At 42.9% G+C, this 25,668-nt stretch overlaps 3 protein-coding genes across 4 annotated transcripts; 2 read left to right on the forward strand and 1 right to left on the reverse strand.

Moving 5' to 3' along the window:
* Positions 1-2,088: 2,088 nt before the first annotated feature.
* On the forward strand, positions 2,089-6,986 carry LOC121572394 (mitochondrial import receptor subunit TOM20 homolog). Its single transcript, XM_041884450.2, has 5 exons — positions 2,089-2,338; positions 3,607-3,653; positions 4,333-4,414; positions 4,786-4,928; positions 6,051-6,986. The coding sequence occupies exons 1-5, from the start codon at positions 2,215-2,217 to the stop codon at positions 6,096-6,098; spliced, it is 444 nt and encodes a 147-aa protein (XP_041740384.2). The 5' UTR covers positions 2,089-2,214; the 3' UTR covers positions 6,099-6,986.
* A 3-nt stretch (positions 6,987-6,989) lies between these two features.
* LOC121572396 (RNA-binding protein 34) lies at positions 6,990-13,775 on the reverse strand. The gene is made up of 12 exons (XM_045222157.1): positions 13,727-13,775; positions 13,517-13,580; positions 10,237-10,399; positions 9,759-9,877; positions 9,433-9,649; positions 9,237-9,296; positions 9,015-9,058; positions 8,811-8,894; positions 8,396-8,459; positions 8,164-8,206; positions 7,957-8,075; positions 6,990-7,722 (listed from the first exon to the last, which is right to left on the reverse strand). The coding sequence occupies exons 2-12, from the start codon at positions 13,540-13,542 to the stop codon at positions 7,300-7,302; spliced, it is 1,362 nt and encodes a 453-aa protein (XP_045078092.1). The 5' UTR covers positions 13,543-13,580; positions 13,727-13,775; the 3' UTR covers positions 6,990-7,299.
* A 176-nt stretch (positions 13,776-13,951) lies between these two features.
* On the forward strand, positions 13,952-25,348 carry LOC121572395 (tubulin-specific chaperone E). 2 transcript variants are annotated; one of them, XM_045222155.1, is made up of 17 exons: positions 13,952-14,054; positions 14,323-14,493; positions 14,678-14,762; positions 15,413-15,589; positions 15,989-16,074; positions 16,459-16,558; positions 16,658-16,760; positions 17,176-17,252; positions 17,351-17,443; positions 17,765-17,829; positions 18,070-18,134; positions 18,519-18,671; positions 19,144-19,297; positions 19,656-19,724; positions 21,825-21,884; positions 24,479-24,570; positions 24,815-25,348. In XM_045222155.1, exons 2-17 carry the CDS (start codon positions 14,361-14,363, stop codon positions 24,908-24,910), a joined length of 1,608 nt encoding a protein of 535 aa, XP_045078090.1. In that variant the 5' UTR covers positions 13,952-14,054; positions 14,323-14,360; the 3' UTR covers positions 24,911-25,348. The 2 variants fall into 2 exon arrangements, with proteins under 2 accessions (XP_045078090.1, XP_045078091.1); XM_045222156.1 differs by lacking the exon at positions 24,815-25,348 and having other exon boundaries at positions 21,825-21,922; positions 24,479-24,569.
* Positions 25,349-25,668: the final 320 nt, after the last annotated feature.

Consider the following 25,668-nt stretch of genomic DNA (forward strand, 5'->3'; position numbering starts at 1 on the left):
TTATTTGTACTAAACAGTCTCTGATGTGTGTGTCATAGTCTCTCTATCCAAACCTCCAACCCACATTGACACAAAGACATGAGATCTGTCTGAGTCCCAGCAAATGACAAGTGTACTTGTTTTCTAGGGAATCGCTACCGACATGTATAATGTGGCCTGGGATGACAGCATGGATTAGGAGACCTCAAAACACGCACTGGGATCACATTCAGTAGGGCTTCTAAAGCAGCTTCCAGGAACGATTGAGTAAGGTTAATAATACCCCACCGCCGCGAGACGACGAGCCTTTGGCTAAGCCGCCTCACATCATGCCCGGGCACCGGCGAAGCTAGATGTCCCTGAGGGGCGGATTCTAAGCCAACCCCCAGCCAGCTGCATGCCAGGTGCGAGCTGCTAAGCCGCTGGCGAGAGAGACGACAGGGCAGACGGATAATCCTCCTACCATGTAAACTGTCCACAGACAAGTGTACACACGTACGCACGTACACATGCATGCCAGTGGAGGCTGCTGAGGGGAGGACGGCTCATACTAATGGCTGGAATGGAGTGTAATGGCTGGAATGGAGTGAATGGAATGGTATCAAACACATGAAAAGCATGTGTTTGATACCATTCCATTAGCTCCATTCCGGCCATTATTATGAGTCGTCCTCCCCTCAGCAGCCTCCACTGATACATGCACACACACACACACACACACACACACGTAGGTTTGAAGAAGAACACATGCAATGCATGCTCACATTCACACACATAGAGACATAAATAAGGGTATGAAGGTGTACACACACTTGTTCAAACACATTTGCACACACACAACCACTCACCCACAGCTTAACTGGAAACCCCCCAAAAGCACACACACCCTTCCAAAACCCTGTCAACCGGCGACTGTGGTCAATGACGCCACTCTCTAAGGTTCAGTTTTCCCTTTAATAAACTGTAACCACAACAACCACCCACAGAAATTGTGCAAGGGTGCAGAATGGCTTGGTTGCCATTTAAAGGCAAAGGTGCACATAATACCAGACACAGTCTGGTGATGATGTAATCCATGCAAGGATGTGCATGCCTGATGGTTTGCATTACTGCAGGTCTGAGCATGTGCCCTCAGAAGCCTAATAGTCAAGGTGGTATATTTTTGCAGCAGTCTGGCCTTGCACATGTAATGGATAAAGTAATCCTTCTACCCCCCCACAGCGGAGTCACTCACCACCTTCCGGAGACATTTGAAACCCCACCTCTTTAAGGAATACCTGGGATAGGATAAAGTAATCCTTCTACCCCCCCCCCCCCCAAAAAAAAAATTGTAAAGTGGTTATCCCACTGGCTATAGGGTGAATGCATCAATTTGTGAGTCGCTCTGGACAAGAGCGTCTGCTAAATGACGTAAATGTGCCCTTGAGCAAGGCACTTAACCCTAATTGCTCCTGTAAGTCGCTCTGGATAAGAGCGTCTGCTAAATGACTAAAATGTAAATGTAAATGTAATGTAGCTGACCATCTGTTCTGTTGAGCAGCACTTCTAGGAATTAGCTATCATCTGGGAGATGAGAAGTGCCAACTAAGGCCAGACAGGCATATGAGCAAGGCTCAGAGCAACTTGCATAATTTTTTGTAAATGAATTGGTCATAGTGAAAGCAAAATTGTACATGTTTTCTTACTAGTCTAGATGATTGTGCCACTCACCATGTAGCCTAATGTTCTATATTTCACTTGGCCATTTATTGCTGCTGTGTGGTCTACCCCAGATAGTCAAAATACCTAGAGATGTAGCTAAATTGTTTCTATTTTTGTTACTTTGGGGAAAATACTGTTAAATTGTATCAAACGTTATCACTAGCCTGCTGCTTCTTTTTTTATGAATTGCTACTGCCCCCTTGTGGCACTTACATTTCAATGCGATATACTCCTACTTACATACATTTGAAGAAATATTAATACATTTCTTTTTTTTCGATCTGAGTTCTACAACATCGAACATATGCACTCAAAATACATACGTTATCGGCGATATCATGTGATTGGAATTAAAGTTGTATTATTTTTAAATCAGGCGTTCAATGCGGACACCCTAGCTTTCAAATTTGCCAGTCCTACTGGTCCTTTTTGCTGCGAATTTGCGCCTATGTGAGGTCATGTACCGCCGCTGATAAAAACCAACATTGAAATATTATCTTTGTTAATACAGAAATATCAACCATTTCGGAAGTGATGATGGGCGGTAAATCGAGCACGATAGCCGCCGGTGTTTGCGGGGCTCTGTTCGTCGGCTACTGCATCTACTTCGACAGGAAAAGACGGAGTGACCCCAACTTCAAGAACAGGCTGCGAGAACGTGAGTGTTGTCCGCTACCTGGCTGTACACCCTGATCCGGTCTCTGTTTTGGAGACCTGAGGTGCAACAAAGTGCCCGAGCCAGGCCGAACTCGTTTAACTATTCCCAATTGGCGAAATATGAAAGTTTGAATGGTAATGGTTTGTGCAATAGATCTAATTAATTCATTGTCAGTGCACTGCTAACCCATAAAGCCTTGAAGCTAACTAGCCAGTGCTAGCTCCTAGCGTAGGACCGTTCAACTCTGTTCGATTACATCGCGGAGTTGAGCGTTTCTCAGCTAACTCGCTCCTATATCATGTGTTAATGTACTTCATACTCACTCACAGCAAGCGTTCAGTCAGTTGAATTCAGACATGGAAAGCTGCACCTACCCTGATATATTCATGATAGTGTGTTTTGATCTGTTATGTATCCAAAACCAACCATTCTAGGCTACTAGCCATATCAGACATAGAGCTTGCCAAACAGGATTAAAAGCAACCTGGATATCCCTGGTGTTACTCTATCCAGGCCTACTACTCATGTAAGGCCGTGGGTTGTAGGTATGAAGATGACGACACAATGCGCCTTCAGTGCATTAGACTGCAAACTTCAATGATGAGACAGCGTAACTCATAAGGGGATATAAAATAAATAATAAGGGGAGCAGGAATGTCCACACACTACATCATGGCAACTCTGCCTTGTCTTCTACCCATAATCCCTCGCTTTAATAAAGGAGCCAATTAGAATATAAATATGGATGCATGTCACAATTAAAATCCTATACATATAACATTCCAGTCCCACATTAACTAGACTACAATTCTAGCTGGACTACAGTATGAAAGCTGGACTTTGGCAGTCAGCTGTCCACAATGCTTTATACACCTGCTTTACTGCAATTGAATGAGCCATGTTCCTCTGTTAGCCTTTTTGTCATTCACCTTCCACTGTGGTAGTTCATCACCCTATCAGAAAAAAATAACTAGGATTGTTTGGCTAGTTGTCTCTTGCTACTTAGCAGCTACACTTAAATATTTCCTGATTCTGACCCGGGTAAACCACTTTATCAAGGGATATCAGAAGGGGTGGGGATTCTTTTGGAGCTTTGTTCAAAACAGAAGTTGTACTTCAGGGTGTCAATTTTGGATGTTCATGTGACTTCCTTACTGTTCATACTCATAGTAGGATTGCCTAATGAGAAACTAAGTTGTCTAAGTACAAACAGGAGCAGTCCCCAAAGCTATTTATGTTAACAGTGATTGTGTTTACCTCTGCCCTAGGTAGGAGAAATCAGGCAGTTGCAAAACAGGGGACAGGACTGTCAAAGGTGAGTAAAATCCCCTCAAGGTACTATTGAAATTCTTCCTCAATGAACACACGTCTAAAGAAGTAATGTCTAGTACACGTCAGATGGAACCATGTGGAAAATAATCTTCAATGACCTCCAGTGTAATAAACAACTGAGACTGATATCTCAGGATATCTTCACTGGCATGTATTGGGACACGGCAAGGTGATGGCTGGGTATGACTGATTTGAGACTGGAATTAGTGCATTGACTAAACTCTTTGTCTGTACAGTGGTACTGAATTTCAGTCAACACCACAACTGAATAGCTCCCCAATAGAAACAGACTGACTCGACTACACTCTTCCCTCCAAAATCTGTTACTTACTTAAGGCCCATTCACTTCACTCGCACAAGAACGGTTCTGTGATGAACAAGCCATAGTTTCCCAATGGAGGAAGTGCAAACTCAGCAAGAACTGCGGTGCGCACCGCAGCGCTTTGGGTTCAGCACCGTTGCGCTAAAAGTTCACTTAAATTGAACTCTGACCTTGCACCTGACGAAGTGGCACGCCTCGGCGGATTGCCCGAATCATGTGAATAGGCCTTTCATTCCTCCAGGAGCGTAAGCCATCTACAACAGCTTTTCCACCAGTCTATTATGTTTTAGTTATGTCTTTACCTATGGAAAGTAAAGTGTGTGGTGTGGGACTCTTGCAGCTCCCAGACCTGAAGGATGCTGAGGCGGTCCAGAAGTTCTTCCTGGAGGAGATTCAGCTGGGAGAGGAGCTGTTGGCTCAGGGTAAACCAGTCTTGCTTACATTGACATCACTTAGGCTGTGTGTGACACTATTCCCTATATAGGCCTGCTAGTGCACCACTTTTTACCAAGCGATGACACCAAATTCCCTGTGTAGTGCACTACCTGTACTAGTCTTACTTTTACTGGCATAGACTTGTTTCAAATTACGCCCTATTTCCCATATAGTGCACTACTTTGGACCAAAGCCTTGACATCCTCCCCCACTACCTTCGACCAGTGCAACGACACCTTGTGCCCCATAAAATGCACTACCTAATTTACTTTTGACCAGAGTAACGACGCTGTTCTCCATATAATGTACTACTCGTTTTGTCGATCTAAACCTCTTTGCGCTTGGTGTTCCGGTATAGGAGACTACGAGAATGGCGTGGAGCACCTGACCAACGCCATCGCCGTGTGCGGCCAGCCCCAGCAGCTGCTCCAGGTGCTGCAGCAGACCCTCCCGCCACCAGTCTTCCAGATGCTACTCACCAAACTGCCCACCATCAGCCAGGTACAGTCCTTTTCTCCACTTCAAGGTCATTTAGCAGACACTCCTACCCTGGGCTGCTTACAGTAAGTGCATACAAGCAAGGAAGCTAATATATGTAATATGTAATGTATCTAATATGTAGTCAGGACTGCAATCCTATTCAAAATGGAGCTTATGCAACAACCCCAACACTAACCATCAACCAGGTACAGTGCCTCTCTTACATTTCAGGATCAGTTGCAGGTACTGAAAAGTTCTGTTGCGCTGTGCTATTAGCCGAACCATTGCCACAATGTGTGTGCAACACTGCGCTCAGTCTCCTACAGATAGTTTTTGTGACAAACATTTTAGTGCCCTCAACTGCAGCAGGTACGCTTCTATTCAGAGCAACTTACAGTAAGTGTATTCAAGCAAGAAAGCGGAAACCAACTAGGGTTGGTTGATATGGCCTAAAAATCATATCTTTATTTTTAAACATGGGCGATTCACAATATACCTAGATTTTCTTTTTAAACATTTTCACTAATAAGCTTTGTTGCACAGTTAAAGGTCAATACACTGCATTTCAAATGGTCAGCAATAATCTAATGAATTCAGGGCTTGTAAAATTATACCTAGGCTAAATATAAGCCTTCCACAATCATAAGACTGACTAATAATTTAAATTTTTTGATCAAAATAGTTTAACCAGCTTTTTTGAAATAATCATTGATCTGGCTTTCAAGTCTGGCTATGAAAATGAAATTTTTGTTACAAATTTAACCAGAACCATGCATAATGACCAACTTCTTGTAGCAGGCATTATAGAAAATTAACACAGGTCTCATAAACAAGGAACCAGGATAATTTTTTACAAGGCAACCATCTTCAGTCCTTTCAGGGGCTGCATGTCTCAACCATAGAGTAGGAGTGCTGATTTAGGATCAGTTTTTACCTTGAGTAAGATAACATGGACAGGTGACCTGAGCCTGTATTCATAAAGCATCTGAGTAGGAGAAGATGCTTTTTGAATACGGGCCCTGATCCTAGATCAGCACTCCCATTCTGAGACGCTTTATGAGTATGGGCCCAGATCAAATGGGACACATTGCTAAAGCATGTTTATGGCTTTAGAATTTGACTATTTCCCTCTCTTTCCTGCAGCGTATTGTGAGCGCACAAGGTAGCTTGAATGAAGACGACTTAGAATGAGGATCGTCGATGGAAATTTCCCCTCGGAACGCTCTTCCTCTGGACCCTCCTATAACAGAGCAGGGTGAAGTTGCCCCTAGATGCTGATCTTGGGTCAGTTTTGTATTTTCCCCACTAATGGTTAAGGTTAGGATTGGGGGAGGGGAAGGTGATCCTAGATCTGTACCTAGAGAAAAGTTCATCCCGGAGCTCCTATAACCCCTTATCCTGACTAGTCTAGAAAATTGGTAAACTTTTTTTTTTTGTTACTCACTTTTTGGAGGGTATTGAAGATATTATTTCGCTTCTGTCCTAATCAAAGAAAGAAACATGAACCCGTCCAATTCCCACACGTTGTGTGTAACTATTATTCGCATCAAATGACCATATAATCTTGATTTGCAGCCAAGCTGCGGTAACTGCAACCAATCAAAAATGCCTATCGGGCAGCATTTTATTGGATTCATGTGCAGTTAGAAAAATAAATAGTTTTGTTCTCTTAGATGTCTTTTGTCTCTGAAAGGTGTAGCAAAACATTTCTCAGCATTTACAATACCATCGCTGCAATCACTCCCATGTTTACACAAAGCTCTGGGACCATATGTATTAAGCGTTTTGAGTAGGAGTGCTGATCTAGGATCAGGTCCCCCTCTACCCATGCATTCTTATTAATTGTGATCTAAAAGGAAAAACTGATCCTAAAAAAAGCATTCCTACTCTGAGGCTTGATACATATAGCCCCTGTATTAACCTCTTTCTACAAACTTCTTAGTTGCTTCAATGTATTTAAGTTATTGTTTTGTTTTCCGTCTGACATGGAGATACTTTTTAAAGTGATTGAATGTTGTTCAGTCATTAAGAGGTTGGTCCTCTTTGTAAGGAATCTAAATAAAAAGGTAAATGATTCAAGACTGTTGCTTCTTCTAAAAGTTTATTAAGACTCTCAGATGTTAGATATCCAGAATAGTTCATGAACAATGTTTTCCCGACCATTAGGTGGGACCATAGACATACATCATTGGGTGGGACAGCCCCAACCTAAAAAAACAACCATGTTTCAACTGGAAATGATGAGGGTAGGACTGGATGTTACGTCAGGAACATTTACACACCATCTCATGATATAGCTCCTCACATTTTAATTGTACAACATGTTATCTGCTTGTGAATGATATCAAATAAATGTACATTACAACAGTCGAAAGGCGCAAAGCACAGACCATCAAATGTGTACAACCTGATTCCTTTTCCTCGGTTTGAGTTTCTTCTTCAGTGCTTTTGCCTTTGCTTTTTTGCTGTTCGGGTCAGCCATCTCACCTTTGAAGGAAGCAGGGCCTGTGGTGGCTTTCGGTGCCTCGCCTGGACTTTTCTTGAATGGCTTCCCCATCGATTTGATTTGGGGCCCCTTCCCCTGCGACCTCCCGAAAGATTTGTTTTGGGGACCGCCCTGGCCCGGTCTCCCCTTAAAGCCCCCTTTGGTAGGCCCCTTCCCTGCACCCTTAGTCTCTCTTTCTTTCCCTCTGGGACCTCTGTGCACCACTTTCTTCTTCTCTTTCTCCTTCTTCACTGACCTCTTCACCCGGACCGACCTACCAAGGAGTTTGGAGCTGTCTAGTTTCAAGGCCAGCTGGACAGAATCAATGCTCTACAATAAAAACGTTAGCCGTTAGCGTTGATGCAGGTACGGATGGAGGGGTGTAGTTAGGAAAGAGGTGTCGTAATACTATAATACGGATTAGTAGTAGTCTACGGCCAAACTGTGTGTTGTTGCTATGCAACGCGTTGGCTGCAGTATGGGACTTGGCCAGCTCAGTAGTAGGAAGCCTGCTGAAAAGCATACATAGCTGCTTTACATGAAATGTGTGTTCTTTTTCCTCACCTCGAATAAGATGTAGCCAAAACCCTTGCCCATTCCAGAGTTCTTGTCCCGTACCAACCGCACCCCCTCCACCTTGCCACACTCCTCAAAGTGCTGTCGCAGTGGCAATTCGTTTATATCTACAAGTTAATACAGTATGAAATTTTATTGTGTTCCTTTTGACTGACAAGTTCACAGGAAAGTAAACCCTCTTAAATAGTTACTCACCGAATGGTAGATTTCCAATGAATATTGACCTCTTGTGATCGTGCTGAAAGACGAAACGATTTTATTCAATAGATGTGTAGCAGCATCCTTGCTCAAACAAGTTTATACAAATGTCAATTTATCACCGTAACTTTCTCAAACTGTCAGCAAGTGCATTCTATTGCCACCAAGTATACCGGTCTTAACGCTAGGCAGGTGCTTTGTAAAATATCAAGTGTTATGGGAAACTTACCGATGAACTTTTGGAGATCCTGTCCACCCGGATGTGAAAGTCTTTCTCAATCTCCATGCCGTTCCTGCAAGAATTAAAGTAATACATATTAACCCACAAGGGCCTAAAGATAACACTTGATATATTCATCTCTCGGACAGTCGCACGTAACACATGGTATCGTAGCGTCTGTCAACAGACTGGGGGATGTGACGACTAATGAGGAACTTTGTTCTGGTACGCTGATTTTTTTGACTGATAATTTGGTCAAATCACGATTTTGCAGGTGCTCACATCTTTAGAATTTCTGAAGGGAAATGTAATACAGCATCTGACGCAATTAAGCAATACTTTAATTCTGGGTTTACGAGATTATGATATATAACTTAAAACAGTCACGGTAAAATTCAAGTTGAATGCTTGCCAGTTGCTGTACCTTTCCAATGCCTTCTCGGCTCCTTCTTCAGCTTTGAACACCACGTAGGCATTGATGCTCTGCTTTTTGGGGTGAACCTTACGTCTGGAGAGGGAAAGCAAAAAAATAAAAAGTACTCGAATGCATGCGTCATGTTACCATGGATAAACTCCCATTCAACCAGTGTTAGCATTTCTCATGGTAAAAAAAATCAGGGAAACTTACTGAATAGCTGCTACTTTGCGTGACATAGATGGATCCTCTCTTACCTGCAAGGAAAAATGACATGTTTTAGCTTCAGTCTTCAGAAAGCGTTGTATCACTAAGATCATCTTTCATCCATTACTATGAAGCATTCAGGAAGCTCAACCCTAGTGGAAATGAGCACTCTCACATTGTCTGATGATGGGAATTAGATTAATCTAATACAGTGAATGGAGTACTTACCACTGATCGAAATCGAATGCTTTCAATGGCTCCCTGATCCTTGAAGACAAGCTGTAGTGTCTGAAAAACCACACACAGAAACAACATATAAGCAACATAACAGGCATATATGCTATTTGATCCCAGGTCTGCTTTCAACATACCTAATCAATGAGATTATGTTCACTGCTTATAACACAACTGGGGCTGCTGTTACCTTCTTTGTGCAGCTGGCAGGTAGGTTGCCGACAAACACCGTTCGTTTCTGTTTTACTCTCTCCTCTGCCATTTGGGCTCCAGTCCTCTGTTTTTTTGTCTGCCTCTCCTCCTCCTCTGTTGCACCCCCTTCTTCCATCTCAACAGCTTTCCTTTTAGCCTTCTTGCGCATCTTTGGGACCTGTTCATCTTCGTCAGCATTTTGTAACGCACTTTCTCTGAAAGCGGGAGAGGGAGAGAAATAAAGCTTTGTTATCTATCAATCTAAATCTCTTGCATCACAGCACTCTTTTGCATGTCACATATTGGTGAATTTTTATCGCTCACCTGTTTTCTAGATTTAGGTCTGCAGCTGATTTGTCCTTTGCGGCTTTCTTTGTTTGTTTCTGGTTGTTCGGGCCTTTTGTGACCGCGCCTTCGTTCACCTCCACGCTCCTCGGTTCAAGCTATGCAGGGAAGAACCACACAGAAAAGAACAAACGTAATTTCACTCAGTTGGCAAATACAGAAGATTCTAGCAAGGGTACACAACTCAGGCCCTCAAGCTCTGTAGTCCCATTGGTTTTGCAGGTAATACCTCCCCATTTCAAAACATTATCTCCCTACTGGACACTGATTATCATTTTGCAACGGAAAGGGAAAATGTGTGTTTCGTAGTGAACGGATAGAAACTCCCTGTTTCACATTATTTCAAAACCTTTTCTCTACTGAACATGGCCTTGGTTTCCTGGAAAACTAAAATCAGCTGGGCTGCAGCATTAAAAGACCCGAGCTGAGCACCCTTGCCTTGGACTAATGGGCTTACCTTGGGAGCAGGAACAAAGAACAGTGTGTCAACTACTGGTGCAGCTTGGAACAAGGCCGATAATGATCCGGAGCTGGATGCAGACTCCTTTGGAAACAAGCTGCCTGATACTGATCCCACTACATAGTCCATTGACTGTTTGTCCACAGATGGCCCCTCCTCACTAAGGAAAAACAAAGACATTGTTAGACTTATAATAGATACAGCAGCAGTTTGTTCACTACAACAGTGCTGTGTTAGGTAGCTAGATGTGCATGAATGCCAAGGTATGTGTAATATTTATTGCTACAAAGACATCACATAAGGGCAGCATGCTATCTTCATAAGCATTTCCTCAACATCCATAGAGGTAACACACAATCAAAGGTAGGCTATCCAGTGCCAATGAGCTGCCAACCTAATTGGTTGCTAACAACCAGAAGCAATTTACTGAACAAAAATAGAAAACACAACATGCTAACATTTCTACGATTTCACTGAGTTACAGTTCATATAATGATAGTCAATTGAAATAAATGTATTAGGCCCTACTCTACGGATTTCACATGACTGGGAATACAGATATGCATCTGTTGGTCACAGGTAGGGGCGTGGATCAGAATACCAGTCAGTATCTGATGTGACTTCCATTTGCCTCATGCAACGCGACACATCTCCTTCGCATAGAGTTGATCAGGCTGTTGATTGTGGTCTGTGGAATGTTGTCCCACTCCAATTCAATGGCTGTGCAAAGTTGCTGAATATGGCGGGACCTGGAACACGCTGTCGTAGACGTAGATCCAGAGCATCCCAAACATGCTCAATTGGTGACATGTCTGGTGAGTATGCAGGCCATGGAAGAACTGGGACATTTTCAGCTTCCAGGAATTGTGTACAGAGCCTTGCGACATGGTGCCGTGCATTATCATGCTGAAACATGAGGTGATGGCAGCGGATGAATGTCACAACAATGGGCCTCTCGTCATGGTATCTCTGTGCATTCAAATTGCCATCGGTAAAATGCAATTGTGTTCGTTGTCCGTAGCTTACAGTGGGGGAAAAAAGTATTTAGTCAGCCACCAATTGTGCAAGTTCTCCCACTTAAAAAGATGAGAGAGGCCTGTAATTTTCATCATAGGTACACGTCAACTATGACAGACAAAATTAGAAAAAAAATCCTGAAAATCACATTGTAGGATTTTTAATGAATTTATTTACAAACTATGGTGGAAAATAAGTATTTGGTCAATAACAAAAGTTTCTCAATACTTTGTTATATACCCTTTGTTGGCAATGACACAGGTCAAACGTTTTCTGTAAGTCTTCACAAGGTTTTCAAACACTGTTGCTGGTATTTTGGCCCATTCCTCCATGCAGATCTCCTCTAGAGCAGTGATGTTTTGGGGCTGTCGCTGGGCAACACAGGCTTTCAACTACCTCCAAAGATTTTCTATGGGGTTGAGATCTGGAGACTGGCTAGGCCACTCCAGGACCTTGAAATGCTTCTTACGAAGCCACTCCTTCGTTGCCCGGGCGGTGTGTTTTGGATCATAGTCATGCTAAAAGACCCAGCCACGTTTCATCTTCAATGCCCTTGCTGATGGAAGGAGGTTTTCACTCAAAATCTCACGATACATGGCCCCATTCATTCTTTCCTTTACACGGATCAGTCGTCCTGGTCCCTTTGCAGAAAAACAGCCCCAAAGCATGATGTTTCCACCCCCATGCTTCACAGTAGGTATGGTGAACTTTGGATGCAACTCAGCATTCTTTGTCCTCCAAACACGACGAGTTGAGTTTTTACCAAAAAGTTATATTTTGGTTTCATCTGACCATATGACATTCTCCCAATCCTCTTCTGGATCATCCAAATGCACTCTAGCAAACTTCAGACGGGCTTGGACATGTACTGGCTTAAGCAGGGGGACACGTCTGGCACTGCAGGATTTGAGTCCCTGGCGGCGTAGTGTGTTACTGATGGTAGGCTTTGTTACTTTGGTCCCAGCTCTCTGCAGGTCATTCACTAGGTCCCCCTGTGTGGTTCTGGGATTTTTGCTCACCGTTCTTGTGATCATTTTGACCCCACGGGGCGAGATCTTGCGTGGAGCCCCAGATCGGGGGAGATTATCAGTGGTCTTGTATGTCTTCCATTTCCTAATAATTGCTCCCACAGTTGATTTCTTCAAACCAAGCTGCTTACCTATTGCAGATTCAGTCTTCCCAGCCTGGTGCAGGTCTACAATTTTGTTTCTGGTGTCCTTTGACAGCTCTTTGGTCTTGGCCATAGTGGAGTTTGGAGTGTGACTGTTTGAGGTTGTGGACAGGTGTCTTTTATACTGATAACAAGTTCAAACAGGTGCCATTAATACAGGTAACGAGTGGAGGACAGAGGAGCCTCTTAAAGAAGAAGTTACAGGTCTGTGAGAGCCAGAAATCTTGCTTGTTTGTAGGTGACCAAATACTTATTTTCCACCATAATTTGCAAATAAATTCATAAAAAATCCTACAATGTGATTTTCTGGATTTTTTTCTTCTCAATTTGTCTGTCATCGTTGACGTGTACCTATGATGAAAATTACAGGCCTCTCATCTTTTTAAGTGGGAGAACTTGCACAATTGGTGGCTGACTAAATACTTTTTTCCCCACTGTATGCCTGCCCATACCATAACCCCACCATGTTCACAACGTTGACATCAGCAAACTGCTCTCCCACACGATGCCATACATGTGATCTGCGGTTGTGAGGCCGGTTGGACATGCTGCCAAATTCTGTAAAACGACGTTGGAGGCAGCTTATGGTAGAGAAATTAACATTAAATTCTCTGGCAACAGCTCTGGTGGACATTCCTGCAGTCAGCATGTCAATTGCACGCTCCCTCAAAACATCAGACATCTGTGGCATTGTGTTATGTGACAAAACTGCACATGTTAGTGGCCTTTTATTGTCCCCAGCACAAGGTGCACCTGTGTAATGATAATGCTGTTTAATCATCTTCTTGATATACACCTGTAAGGTGGATGGACTATTTTGGCAAAGGAGAAATATTCAATAACAGGGATGTAAACAAATTTGTGCACACAATTTGAGAGAAATAAGCTTTTGTGCATATGGAACATTTCTGGGATCTTTTATTTCAGCTCATGAAACATGGGACCAACACTTTACATGTTGCGTTTACATTTTTGTTCAGTGTAATACACTGTGTGCGTTTCCCCAACTACCTTGTATTTCCAACAATGTACAAATTCAACATAATTATTATTAGTTACATGCAGATACTCGTGTGAAGGGCGACTAACCTCTCTCCAAAACGTTTATTTTTCATGGTCAGTTCACTTCAATGCTCTCGATGGTCGATTCCAGCTGGTTTGAATGATGAGACAATCTTATAAAAGCGTGCTTTTTATCATGGAAATAATTAATCAAATAAATTGGACGCGAAGTTATATTGAACACATCTCATTAGAACAATTTGTTAATGCCAAAAATAAATGTAGTTATTTACTCACGTTTTACTCCATGAAGACCTGTCCTTCACCTAATTATGTCCTACCATGCACAACGCAATTGTAAATAGTTCCTAGCTTTAACATACGAATGGGCTTTCATCCAGTTATCTAAATATAGATGCATTGATTGTTACGTGATAATAACGATGATAGCTATTTAAATAATTATACTAAAATAACGTTTATTGCTGATAACTTAATCATTAATAATCTATCAAATTTGTACGGCAAACGTGTGCATCATCATATTCGGTTACTTCCTGTCAGGGTGTGTGAGCTGTGATTATTTACGCTGCTGCGAAATATGACCAAAATTCTCTGATTTAAGGTAACTTTCAAAGCAATATTTGGAAATAACAGCATATACATTCTGTGGATAAGTGGTCCTCGTGTTTAGTTGACAGTGAAGATATGTGTTGTAGCTCATCTAGCTAGCCAAGCAAATCAAGCTAAACAACATCACCGTTTCTTGGGAGTTGACATGACAGCAAATATTTTAGCTAGCTATTACCTAACGCTTTCTTAAATAGCACTGTCAAAGTACAGTAAGTACAGAAGGCTTTAGTTGCTCATTATTTTTCATTGTCAATATATAGGTAGACTTATAGCCAACGTTATAGATACAGTGAGTTCAATGAGAGTCCCTGACCAGACACAACCCACCACCATGAACGAGGGCCTTCCATCAGACGCAGTGGGCAGACGTGTGGCTTGTGAGGGGGAGCGTGGCACGGTACGGTTTGTTGGCACTGTACCACCAACTGCAGGTAAGCTATTTAGCTAACTAGCTACAGACCGCGTGGGATATGAATATAATAGGCAAAATAACATAAGCGTTATCCACAGTGGGTGTGGCAGCACTGTTTGATTGAAATTCTCCAATATTCTTGGTGATGCACTATAACCAAGTACTTATTCAATGCCTGTGCTTACCAATGCCTCTGTGCTTAGGGTTGTGGCTTGGTGTGGAGTGGGACAACCCTGAGCGTGGCAAACACGATGGCATCCATGAAGGTGTCCACTACTTCACGTGCAGGTAAAGTAAACCCTATCTAGTATCTCCATGATGGTAGCATGAAATGAATCTTGTGTAATTTGGTCAGCTGCGTGTTTACATTCTGTGTTCATACGTGTTAGAAATTGAGAGTTCTGGCAAAAATGAAGTCTCCACCCTCGCAGAAGGACCCCCCCAAAACCGGAACTTATGCTGCTCCGATCTCACACATCCCATTCCGCCCAGGCAGATTCTCTTGGTCTACACGCAGAATCTGCGCATGGGAAATTAGTGTCATCCTTCCTCTGGAGATCCTCAGGTCCAGATCTACACCAGGCAGCAGGTTATTTTTTGCAGTGAGGGGGAGTCATCAAGGAGGAACGGGGAGACGTTTTTAGTTTGAAATCTGGCCATTATGAGTACTTCAAGTGCTGCTCTCAGACCAAGGACATAGGAAAAGGGACACGTTTTTAATTTGGAATGTGTCCTTAAAGTGCTGCTCTCAGACCAAGAACATACGAAATGGGGGAGACATTTTTTAGTTTGGAATGCGGCCATTAGGCCTATGTGTTCTGCTGCTCTCAGACCAAGAACATGGGAAAAGGGGGTACATTTTTTTTGTTTGGAATGTGGCCATTATGTGTTTTGCTGCTCTCAGACCAAGGTTCTCTACCCCCTCCACCCCACCTAAGGCACCCGAAGGGAGGCTCTTTCGTCCGGCCCAAGAAGGCCAGCTTTGGGGTGGACTACCTGACGGCCATCAGGCGGCGTTACGAAACGGAGGTCCAGCAGGTCTTGGGAGAGGAGATCCAGATCTCCACGAGGACGGTGGAGATGGTGGGCTTCGAGGCCATCTCAGAGAAACAGAAGTAAGGGGACAACAAGGCTTTGGAGCCCGAGAGTGAGAGTGCATTTTAGTCCAGGACTAGGCTTTTGACTCAGGGAATCTGTTCCAAGGTGTGCTTATTTGTACGCTCAACTCCGTATGTACTGTTTGAAATAGTTAAGGAATATTGTGAAAGTATACCAGAGGATGCCAGTATCAGGTCCCCCTCGCAAAAGAGGTTTCTAACCTAAAGGTTATTCCCTGGTTAAATAAAGGTTAAATAAATAAATATTTAGTAAAGAATGGTTACAAAAAGTAGGCTAATGCACTTGAATTGGGACTGTTGAACTGCACCACACTCCAACAGAGTTTGCACTTATCCGATGTGTAGTCATTTGTACTTATTCAGTGATGTGTTGTTGTCATCTGTGCTTCTCCGCAGGGTGGAAAACCTCACCGATGTTTCACTGAGGTTGCGTGAGGTTTCCAGCCCGGGCCCTGCAAACGAAATCCGAAACACCACTCCCCGTATTCTTTCATTTAGTAGCTTTTAATTAGTTAAATAAGTGCCCATGTAAAAAAAAATACAACTATCAATCATATGAAATTGTTCATGTTAATAATATTTGAGTGCACTTCTCTGACCTGGACTTAATGTGATATGTAGCTACATTACACCATGGTTGTGTCCCAAATGGCACCCCTTTTCCCTATATAGTGCAATACTTTTGACCAGGGATCTGGTCAAAAGTAGTGCACTTTATGGAATATATGTGTTATTTGGGGCATAGCCCATGTGTCTTGTTAGTAAATGTACGGTCCAGCCACCCAATTGAATTAGCTTGGGGGAAGCGTTGATTGGACATTTAGCTGATGGTGCTCTACTACTACATCCTTAATGGCCACTGTCAGACGTGCTGATGTTGGACCTGTGTGGGAACCTGCTGTGCTGCTGGGACGACGTGATGGCCATCACGGAGCAGATGGAGAAACTCAAAGAACTTCAGCTCAGGTAGATCACACTGAATAATGGTGTGTGTGTTTTTGTGCCTCACTTTTCTCAAACTCTGATCCCCTCACTGAGCGTCTCTCTCGTCCTCTGTCCCCTCAGCCACAACAGACTGCGTGTGCCCTCCAACCCTACGGTGCGACCCCGGGCCTTCTCCTGCCTCAGGGTCCTCTCCCTCACCAACTGTGCCCTCACGTGGCTTCAGGTACCCTTCCCTTAGGCATTATGGGGCTTTTTCTCAATTAATCTTTCCTCAATTCCTCGCATCCTCTATCCTTCCATCCTTCTCAAAACCCATTGGAGAAGAAGGCTGGAGGGGAGGAACCTTGGACCTTATCCTCCAATATGGTTGAGAAGGAGGCGAGGCGATAAGATGCGAGGAATTGATGAAAGATTTAATTCAGATCGATTCCATCTAAAGGAAATACAATTTTGTAGGCTGATTTTAAATATGTTTTTGTACCAGTTAATATGGTAATAGATCATTTAAGTTGCAGTGCACAATATTTTAATTAACGAGCTGGTGCAAACCTATGAATGCCTAATGAAATTAGAAGAACTTATGTAGATGCTGACTCTCTTTACATTTCTCCCCACTCCATTTGGTGTTGGTCTGTTAGCTGCTTGAGTGCGCCCCCATGTGGCCACTGCTGGAAGAGCTCTACGTCTCTGAGAATGATATCACTGAACTGCAGAGGTAAGATTTTAGCCATTTTGGGTCTACGTTCCGATGTAGTTTTTTTTTTTCTAAAACAACATATAGAACTGACTTGTATTTCCGCCTCTTTCGCGCAGGCCAAACAATGTCTTACAGTCCTTGACAGTTTTGGATCTCTCAACAAACCCTCTGGTTGATGGAACCGTACTGAGTATTGCCGAACTGCCTAGGTAAGTACGGACATAACCGTACCAACAAAGACACTTTTCATAACCGTTCACTACGTCTTATGACATAGCCCTGTCGTTAGCTTCGACTAATAGTGTAAACACTACTGTTCTTGGGAGTACTTTACTTTCATGAGCATTAATCGACAACAACAAAAAATTGGATACATACTATTGTCCTAATAAATACATCTAAACATTATTAGCGTTTCAATGAATAAGCATTTGTAACATTTATAATAACATATGTAGCATTTACAAGCATTTATAATGGAATTTACCAAAAGTGTAAGCTTTTACATCCATGCTTTTCATGAATTTCAGACTGGAGAATCTAAATATGTCTAAGACTGGTTTGTCAACCTTGCGGTTTGATGATGCGCTGCCTGGTAAAGTTTACGTCCGACATTGTTTCGAAAACGTTACATTTAAAAAATATTGTTTGTTAATGGAGGTCAAGTTGAATTAACATATCAGTAGATGTAGTTGAACAAGATTTCAGAATGTGCATGTGGATATGTGTTTTGATGACAGGCATTTCACAATGTGTAAAACTGTGAGAGCAAAAGATCGGCATTGAGTATACTGATAAGAGTCTGTAAATGATTATTTTCTCATGTCTTCTGTAGGTTGCAAAACAGCAATGTTTCCTGCCCTGAAAGGTCTCGCAGTTAATAGCAACAACATTTCAGAGGTGAATATTGTCTGTGAGTAAGGTCTCTCTTCTAAGAGAGATTTTATCTTAATTAAATGTATCTGGATATATAAATTATGAATTACTAAACAAATTTAATGAATATCACTAGTCTGCAAAAAGTGAATACTTGTTCTGTAAAAGATAGATAGTAGGGGAGAATATGTGAAAGCTTTCTTCTAACTCAACCCTTTATCTCTCTCTCTTTCTCTAAACCCTACACAAACACTCACTTGTGCTTACATACAAACACACTGACACGGCAATATATACAACAATAAAAATCCCACATACGCACACAAACACACACTCACTGACACACACTCTTACAATCTCATTCACTCACTGACACGCTCACTGACACACTCACTGACACACTCACAGTGGTGGGTAATAAATGAGCTAGAGAAGCTGCAGAGCCTGGTCCGGTTGTCGTGTCGGCAGAACCCCCTGCTGAGCCGGGAGAGGAACCCCAACACGGCCGTGCAGTTGCTCATTGCCAGGGTTGGCCGGCTGGAGACCCTCAACAGGTGGACGGTGAGGCCCCGTCCTCCGTTTAACGCTACCGCCAAACCTGGGTGTGTTCATTAAGCTTCATTTTAATACACCCAGGTCTGAACGACAGACCCAGCTGCTTACAGTTGATCCCCACATGGCCGACATGCAATTTATACTGGTGCGATTAATGGTCAGCCACTGCGCGCGCAAACGTAAAGTGATAGCAGTGATAGATCCAGCTATATGCCTCCATCCAAATGAATGGAAAATATATGCACCAAAGAAAACCAGGAAATTAGACGGTGCTTACTGTTATCTTCATTCGAGATTGAGGCGTATAGTAGCAGGATCTAGATAACTGATGTCGTGGGACGTGGTTCCATCTAGACATTGTGAAATATTCCTTTAAAGCTATATATGTTTTCTTCTCACCCTATGAATACACCAATGTTTGCAGATGCGCTTGCTGTAATCCTCCATTCTCTTACCCTATTACTATGGTTACTTGTAGATCCTGCCCGAGGATAGGAGGGGGGCAGAGCTGGACTACTGCAAGATGTTCGGGCTAGAGTGGCTGGCATCCGGGGGACACCGAGACCCCCAACAGAACCGCCCCAGTGCCGAATTCACTGCACAGCACCCCCGCTATCAGAGTCTCATACAGAGTGAGTCAAGAGTGGTACATTCCTCCTAAGGTTTCCCCGGCACTCTGCTGCAACACCCTATTTCAGACTGAGAAGTGGTACAGCCCATCCTATATCTACTCCACTATAGGCATTTCTGAAGAGAAAAAAAAGAAAACATTTAATGTCTCATTATCTGCCATAATGCTACACAGGGCATGTAAAAAAAAAAATCTGATGCCACCACAACATAACAATATCCCGAGAAAGAAGTGATACAACACAACCCATGTCACCATGCCATCAATCTTACAAAGAGACAATGGCAATCCTAATTCCCGCCCTGTAGTCATTATGAGTTCAATGAATCGACAGAAGCTCAATATCTTTTGTTTTTCAGAATACGGAGCTCCAGAAGACAGCGAATTAAAGAAGCAGGAGCCATTTGCACTGAAAAATCAGCTCTTAAGTGAGTCCTCCTCACTTCTCTTCAGCCTCATTTATACCGTACGCAACGCAATAACGCAATTAGCTAAGCAAAATGGTGATCCTGTGTAGTTGCGTCAAGTTACAAATTCCGGGGCTACACACATTTGCGTAAGGCAGTGTTTCTTAGTTCTGGTCCTGGGAATCCAAAGGCGTGTCCATTTGAATTTTTGCCTTAGCACTACACACCTTGTTCCACTAATCAACTAATCATCAAACATTTAATAAGTGTCATCAGGTGTCTAGGGCAACAACAAATATGTGCACACCTTTGGGCCGTCAAGACCAGGATTAAGAAACAGTTTAGGAATGAATTTGAGAGTTTTGTAATGATTTGCTACTAACCTGTAATAATCTTTCCCAGAACTGCATGTGCTGTGAACACATACATATTTACTCAGGAGATGAGTCAGAGTATACAGTGGGGGGAAAAAGTATTTAGTCAGCCACCAGTTGTGCAAGTTCTCCCACTTAAAAAGATGAGAGAGGCCTGTAATTTTCATCATAGGTACACGTCAACTATGACAGACAAAATGAGAGAAAAAAAATCCAGAAAATCACATTGTAGGATTTTTTATGAATTTATTTGCAAATTATGGTGGAAAATAAGTATTTGGTCAATAACAACAGTTTCTCAATACTTTGTTATATACCCTTTGTTGGCAATGACACAGGTCAAACGTTTTCTGTAAGTCTTCACAAGGTTTTCACACACTGTTGCTGGTATTTTGGCCCATTCCTCCATGCAGATCTCCTCTAGAGCAGTGATGTTTTGGGGCTGTCGCTGGGCAACACGGACTTTCAACTCCCTCCAAAGATTTTCTATGGGGTTGAGATCTGGAGACTGGCTAGGCCACTCCAGGACCTTGAAATTCTTCTTACGAAGCCACTCCTTCGTTGCCCGGGCGGTGTGTTTGGGATCATTGTCATGCTGAAAGACCCAGCCACGTTTCATCTTCAATGCCCTTGCTGATGGAAGGAGGCTTTCACTCAAAATCTCACGATACATGGCCCCATTCATTCTTTCCTTTACACGGATCAGTCTTCCTGGTCCCTTTGCAGAAAAACAGCCCCAAAGCATGATGTTTCCACCCCCATGCTTCACAGTAGGTAAGGTGTTCTTTGGATGCAACTCAGCATTCTTTGTCCTCCAAACACGACAAGTTGAGTTTTTACCAAAAAGTTCTATTTTGGTTTCATCTGACCATATGACATTCTCCCAATCCTCTTCTGGATTATCCAAATGCACTCTAGCAAACTTCAGACGGGCCTGGACATGTACTGGCTTAAGCAGGGGGACACGTCTGGCACTGCAGGATTTGAGTCCCTGGCGGAGTAGTGTGTTACTGATGGTAGGCTTTGTTACTTTGGTCCCAGCTCTCTGCAGGTCATTCACTAGGTCCCCCCGTGTGGTTCTGGGATTTTTGCTCACCGTTCTTGTGATCATTTTGACCCCACGGGGTGAGATCTTGCGTGGAGCCCCAGATCAAGGGAGATTATCAGTGGTCTTGTATTTCTTCCATTTCCTAATAATTGCTCCCACAGTTGATTTCTTCAAACCAAGCTGCTTACCTATTGCAGATTCAGTCTTCCCAGCCTGGTGCAGGTCTACAATTTTGTTTCTGGTGTCCTTTGACAGCTCTTTGGTCTTGGCCATAGTGGAGTTTGGAGTGTGATTGTTTGAGGTTGTGGACAGGTGTCTTTTATACTGATAACAAGTTCAAACAGGTGCCATTAATACAGGTAACGAGTGGAGGACAGAGGAGCCTCTTAAAGAAGAAGTTACAGGTCTGTGAGAGCCAGAAATCTTGCTTGTTTGTAGGTGACTAAATACTTATTTTCCACCATAATTTGCTAATAAAATCATTAAAAATCCCTACAATGTGATTTTCTGGATTTTTTTCTTCTCAATTTGTCTGTCATAGTTGACGTGTACCTATGATGAAAATTACAGGCCTCTCTCATCTTTTTAAGTGGGAGAACTTGCACAATTGGTGGCTGACTAAATACATTTTTTCCCCACTGTATACATTTCATTAGTTCTTAAGAGTAATATAGAATTTCAAACTTTTCCTCCCACCAGGCATAACATTTGTTTGTCCGGATGAGACAGACCGAAAATCTGTGGTGAAGAAACTCCCAGGTAAAGGCTCCCACCTGGCTTCATCAGCTAGTCAGATGGCATTTATTATTATTATTATTATTATTATTATTATTATTATTATTATTATTATTATGTTCAGTAGCTAAGCAAATGATTTGAGATGTGCATGGATGTTAGATGACTTTTCACATGTGCCGGACTCAGACTCCAGACCACATATACCCCCTGGCAAATTTCTGTCCCTCATAATGTTTCTCCCTCTGTCATTTCTGACTGTGCTTTCAAATAACAATACAAAATAAGTAAGGAGGTCGGGACCCTTAAATCTCCTTAAATAAAATAAAAAAAGACTTTTCGCAATACTGAACCAAGCTGAGCCAAACCAAGCTGTACTGAGCTGGCCTGGTTACTCATCTCCATCGTAGTTGCTGGAACCGTACTGAAAGGGACAATGTGAAAAGAAAAGATCAGAGCCAGCGCAGTCTGGTTCCATTCAGCACGATAGTGTGAAAAGCATATACCTGTGCCAAAGGTCTTTTCTCATTGAGCGGCTGGAAATTAAAGAAAATCTAGTTAACACCCTCGATACCTGTGTCGAATTATAGTAAGATATCATTTACATTTTAGTCATTTAGCAGACGCTCTTATCCAGAGCGACTTACAGTTAGTTTACTAGGCAATAGGACACGTGTTGGACGTGTTTGAACAGCGTGTTTTGGCCTCTACAACCAACAACTGCAGACTTTGGAATGTTTGCACTTGTTAGGCAATGTTTTGGTCAGTATGCACACTGCATAAAGTTGTCTTCTGTTGACCACAGGCCCACGTGTAAATGGCATGCCAAATCATGAAGTGTTGTTTGGATAAGTAGATACAGTGAGGGAAAAAAGTATTTGATCCCCTGCTTATTTTGTACGTTTGCCCACTGACAAAGACATGATCATTCTATAATTTTAATGGTAGGTTTATTTGAACAGTGAGAGACAGAATAACAACAAAAAAATCCAGAAAAACGCATGTCAAAAATGTTATAAATTGATTTGCATTTTAATTAGGGAAATAAGTATTTGACCCCTCTGCAAAACATGACTTAGTACTTGGTGGCAAAACCCTTGTTGACAATCAGAGGTCAGACGTTTCTTGTAGTTGGCCACCAGGTTTGCACACATCTCAGGAGGGATTTTGTCCCACTCCTCTTTGCAGATCTTCTCCAAGTCATTAAGGTTTCGAGCCTAATGTTTGGCAACTCGAACCTTCAGCTCCCTCCACGGATTTTCTATGGGATTAAGGTCTGGAGACTGGCTAGGCCACTCCAGGACCTTAATGTGCTTCTTCTTGAGCCACTCCTTTGTTGTCTTGGCCGTGTGTTTTGGGTCATTGTCATGTTGGAATACCCATCCACGACCCATTTTCAATGCCCTGGCTGAGGGAAGGAGGTTCTCACCCAAGATTTGACGGTACATGGCCCCGTCCATCGTCCCTTTGATGCGGTGAAGTTGTCCTGTCCCCTTAGCAGAAAAACACCCCCAAAGCATAATGTTTCCACCTCCATGTTTGTCGGTGGGGATGGTGTTCTTGGGGTCATAGGCAGCATTCCTCCTCCTCCAAACACGGCGAGTTGAGTTGATGCCAAAGAGCTCGATTTTGGTCTCATCTGACCACAACACTTTCACCCAGTTCTCCTCTGAATCATTTAGATGTTCATTGGCAAACTTCAGACGGGCCTGTATATGTGCTTTCTTGAGCAGGGGGACCTTGCGGGCGCTGCAGGATTTCAGTCCTTCACGGCGTAGTGTGTTACCAATTGTTTTCTTGGTGACTATGATCCTCCCGTGTAGTTCTGGGCTGATTCCTCACCGTTCTCATGATCATTGCAACTCCACGAGGTGAGATCTTGCATGGAGTTCCAGGCCGAGGGAGATTGACAGTTCTTTTGTGTTTCTTCCATTTGCGAATAATCACACCAACTGTTGTCACCTTCTCACCAAGCTGCTTGGCGATGGTCTTGTAGCCCATTCCAGCCTTGTGTAGGTCTACAATCTTGTCCCTGACATCCTTGGAGAGCTCTTTGGTCTTGGCCATGGTGGAGAGTTTGGAATCTGATTGATTGATTGCTTCTGTGGACAGGTGTCTTTTATACAGGTAACAAGCTGAGATTAGGAGCACTCCCTTTAAGAGTGTGCTCCTAATCTCAGCTCGTTACCTGTATAAAAGACACCTGGGAGCCAGAAATCTTTCTGATTGAGAGGGGGTCAAATACTTATTTCCCTCATTAAAATGCAAATCAATTTATAACATTTTTGACATGCGTTTTTCTGGATTTTGTTGTTGTTATTCTGTCTCTCACTGTTCAAAGAAACCTACCATTAAAATTATAGACTGATAATTTTTTTGTCAGTGGACAAACGTACAAAATCAGCAGGGGATCAAATACTTTTTTCCCTCACTGTACACTTATCAACTGTTTTCATACTCTTCAATAATTTTGTGCCAATGGGAGATCATGCATGTAAAATGTTAATGAAATGGCACAATCTGTGTGTGACCTGTGTAAGGGCAATTGAAGTAATGGTAACCTATTGCAGTTTACAAAAGATATTCAGCGGTCACTCCACTCTTTTGATGTGTTTTAGATTCCATGATCGTTCAGAAAGTGAAGGGGCTGCTCTACAGACTGCTAAAGATACCGGGTGCTGAGTTGAAACTCTCCTACACTAGCTCAAAGGTAAAGGGGTTTACTGACAACAGCAACTGCCCTATACTACCTTAAAGGTAAAGGGTCTAAATAGGCTAGGTGAAATGGTCTTACTCACTTAGACTTGCCCACAGTTTAGTTTTACTTCTGTGTTGGTGTAACCATACTCGTCCACTGCCACTCCTAGGTGAATCTGTTAAATAGACCAATGGTACAGTCCCACTTTCTTAGCGGTGGAAGGGACTCCCTAAAACGGCATTTGTCTTTTTCACAGATGGAGGGCAAAGAGATTGAGATTGACAACGACCTGAAACCGCTGCAGTTCTACTCCATCGAAGACGGAGACAAGGTCCTTGTCCGCTGGTTGTGATCCGCAAAGGTCCGGATTGGTTGCCTGATGACTCAAACTGAATTATTCCGCTTCCGTGGCGTAGCGTTTGGCCGGAAAAGGAGTTTGGGTAGCCAGGCAACCGGATTGGAAGTTTAAGCAATATTCAGAAATCTATGAGAAAAATGTATAGCACTAAGACTGGGACAAAAACACAGCGCAGCTCCTATTCAGCCAGAGGAGACCAATCGATGTAGGAGAAGGAAACACAGGGTTGTGTTCATTTGGCACGAAACGGAAGATAACTGCCCAAAATGGAGTGAAACGGGACGGGAACATTTGAACTTGTCCAATAAGAGATGCTAGTGTCGTGTGCCCTAATGAACACAACCCAAGTGTGCACTATGTGAACAATTTGTGTATTTGTATTTATTAGGATCGTATCAACAGCTTACATCATAAATAAAACAATTAATCATACAAGACATTTACTCTTATTACTCTCACTCAATGAGGCACCGGGCAAAAGAGAACTAGGAAACATTTAGGCCCACGAGGGCTGGAGTTTCCCCATCCTTGAGCTGTGGTACCTTTCATAGCTTGGCCTTTAGTGAATTAGCAGCAGATAAGGTGGCAGGTGGGGTCAAATGAACCTTCCAGCAAATATAGCTCTGAATATGTGTATATGATCCTACACTAGGGCTGACCCCATTTAGTTGATTGTTTGGTCGATAGGCTGTTGGTCGACCAAGATGTTTTTAGTCGAGCAGTCGCAAATAATTTCATTTTTTTCATGCCAC

Source organism: Coregonus clupeaformis, chromosome 8, assembly GCF_020615455.1.
Source record: "Coregonus clupeaformis isolate EN_2021a chromosome 8, ASM2061545v1, whole genome shotgun sequence".
Taxonomy (NCBI): domain Eukaryota; kingdom Metazoa; phylum Chordata; class Actinopteri; order Salmoniformes; family Salmonidae; genus Coregonus; species Coregonus clupeaformis.

Bases quoted from the DNA above. Each gene is read 5' to 3' on its own strand.
- LOC121572395 (XM_045222155.1), top strand. From the start codon at position 14,361: ATGAGAGTCCCTGACCAGACACAACCCACCACCATGAACGAGGGCCTT. The intron at 14,763-15,412 runs GTAAAGTAAACC...ACCCCACCTAAG, and splicing joins GTCCACTACTTCACGTGCAG to GCACCCGAAGGGAGGCTCTT. The intron at 16,075-16,458 runs GTATTCTTTCAT...GGCCACTGTCAG, and splicing joins AATCCGAAACACCACTCCCC to ACGTGCTGATGTTGGACCTG.
- LOC121572396 (XM_045222157.1), bottom strand. From the start codon at position 13,542: ATGAAAAATAAACGTTTTGGAGAGAG. The intron at 10,400-13,516 runs GTTAGTCGCCCT...GTTTTTCCTTAG, and splicing joins AATAAACGTTTTGGAGAGAG to TGAGGAGGGGCCATCTGTGG. The intron at 8,895-9,014 runs GTAAGTTTCCCT...TTCCCTCTCCAG, and splicing joins CGCAAAGTAGCAGCTATTCA to ACGTAAGGTTCACCCCAAAA.
- LOC121572394 (XM_041884450.2), top strand. From the start codon at position 2,215: ATGATGGGCGGTAAATCGAGCACGATAGCCGCCGGTGTTTGCGGGGCT. The intron at 3,654-4,332 runs GTGAGTAAAATC...GGACTCTTGCAG, and splicing joins AGGGGACAGGACTGTCAAAG to CTCCCAGACCTGAAGGATGC. The intron at 4,929-6,050 runs GTACAGTCCTTT...TCTTTCCTGCAG, and splicing joins AACTGCCCACCATCAGCCAG to CGTATTGTGAGCGCACAAGG.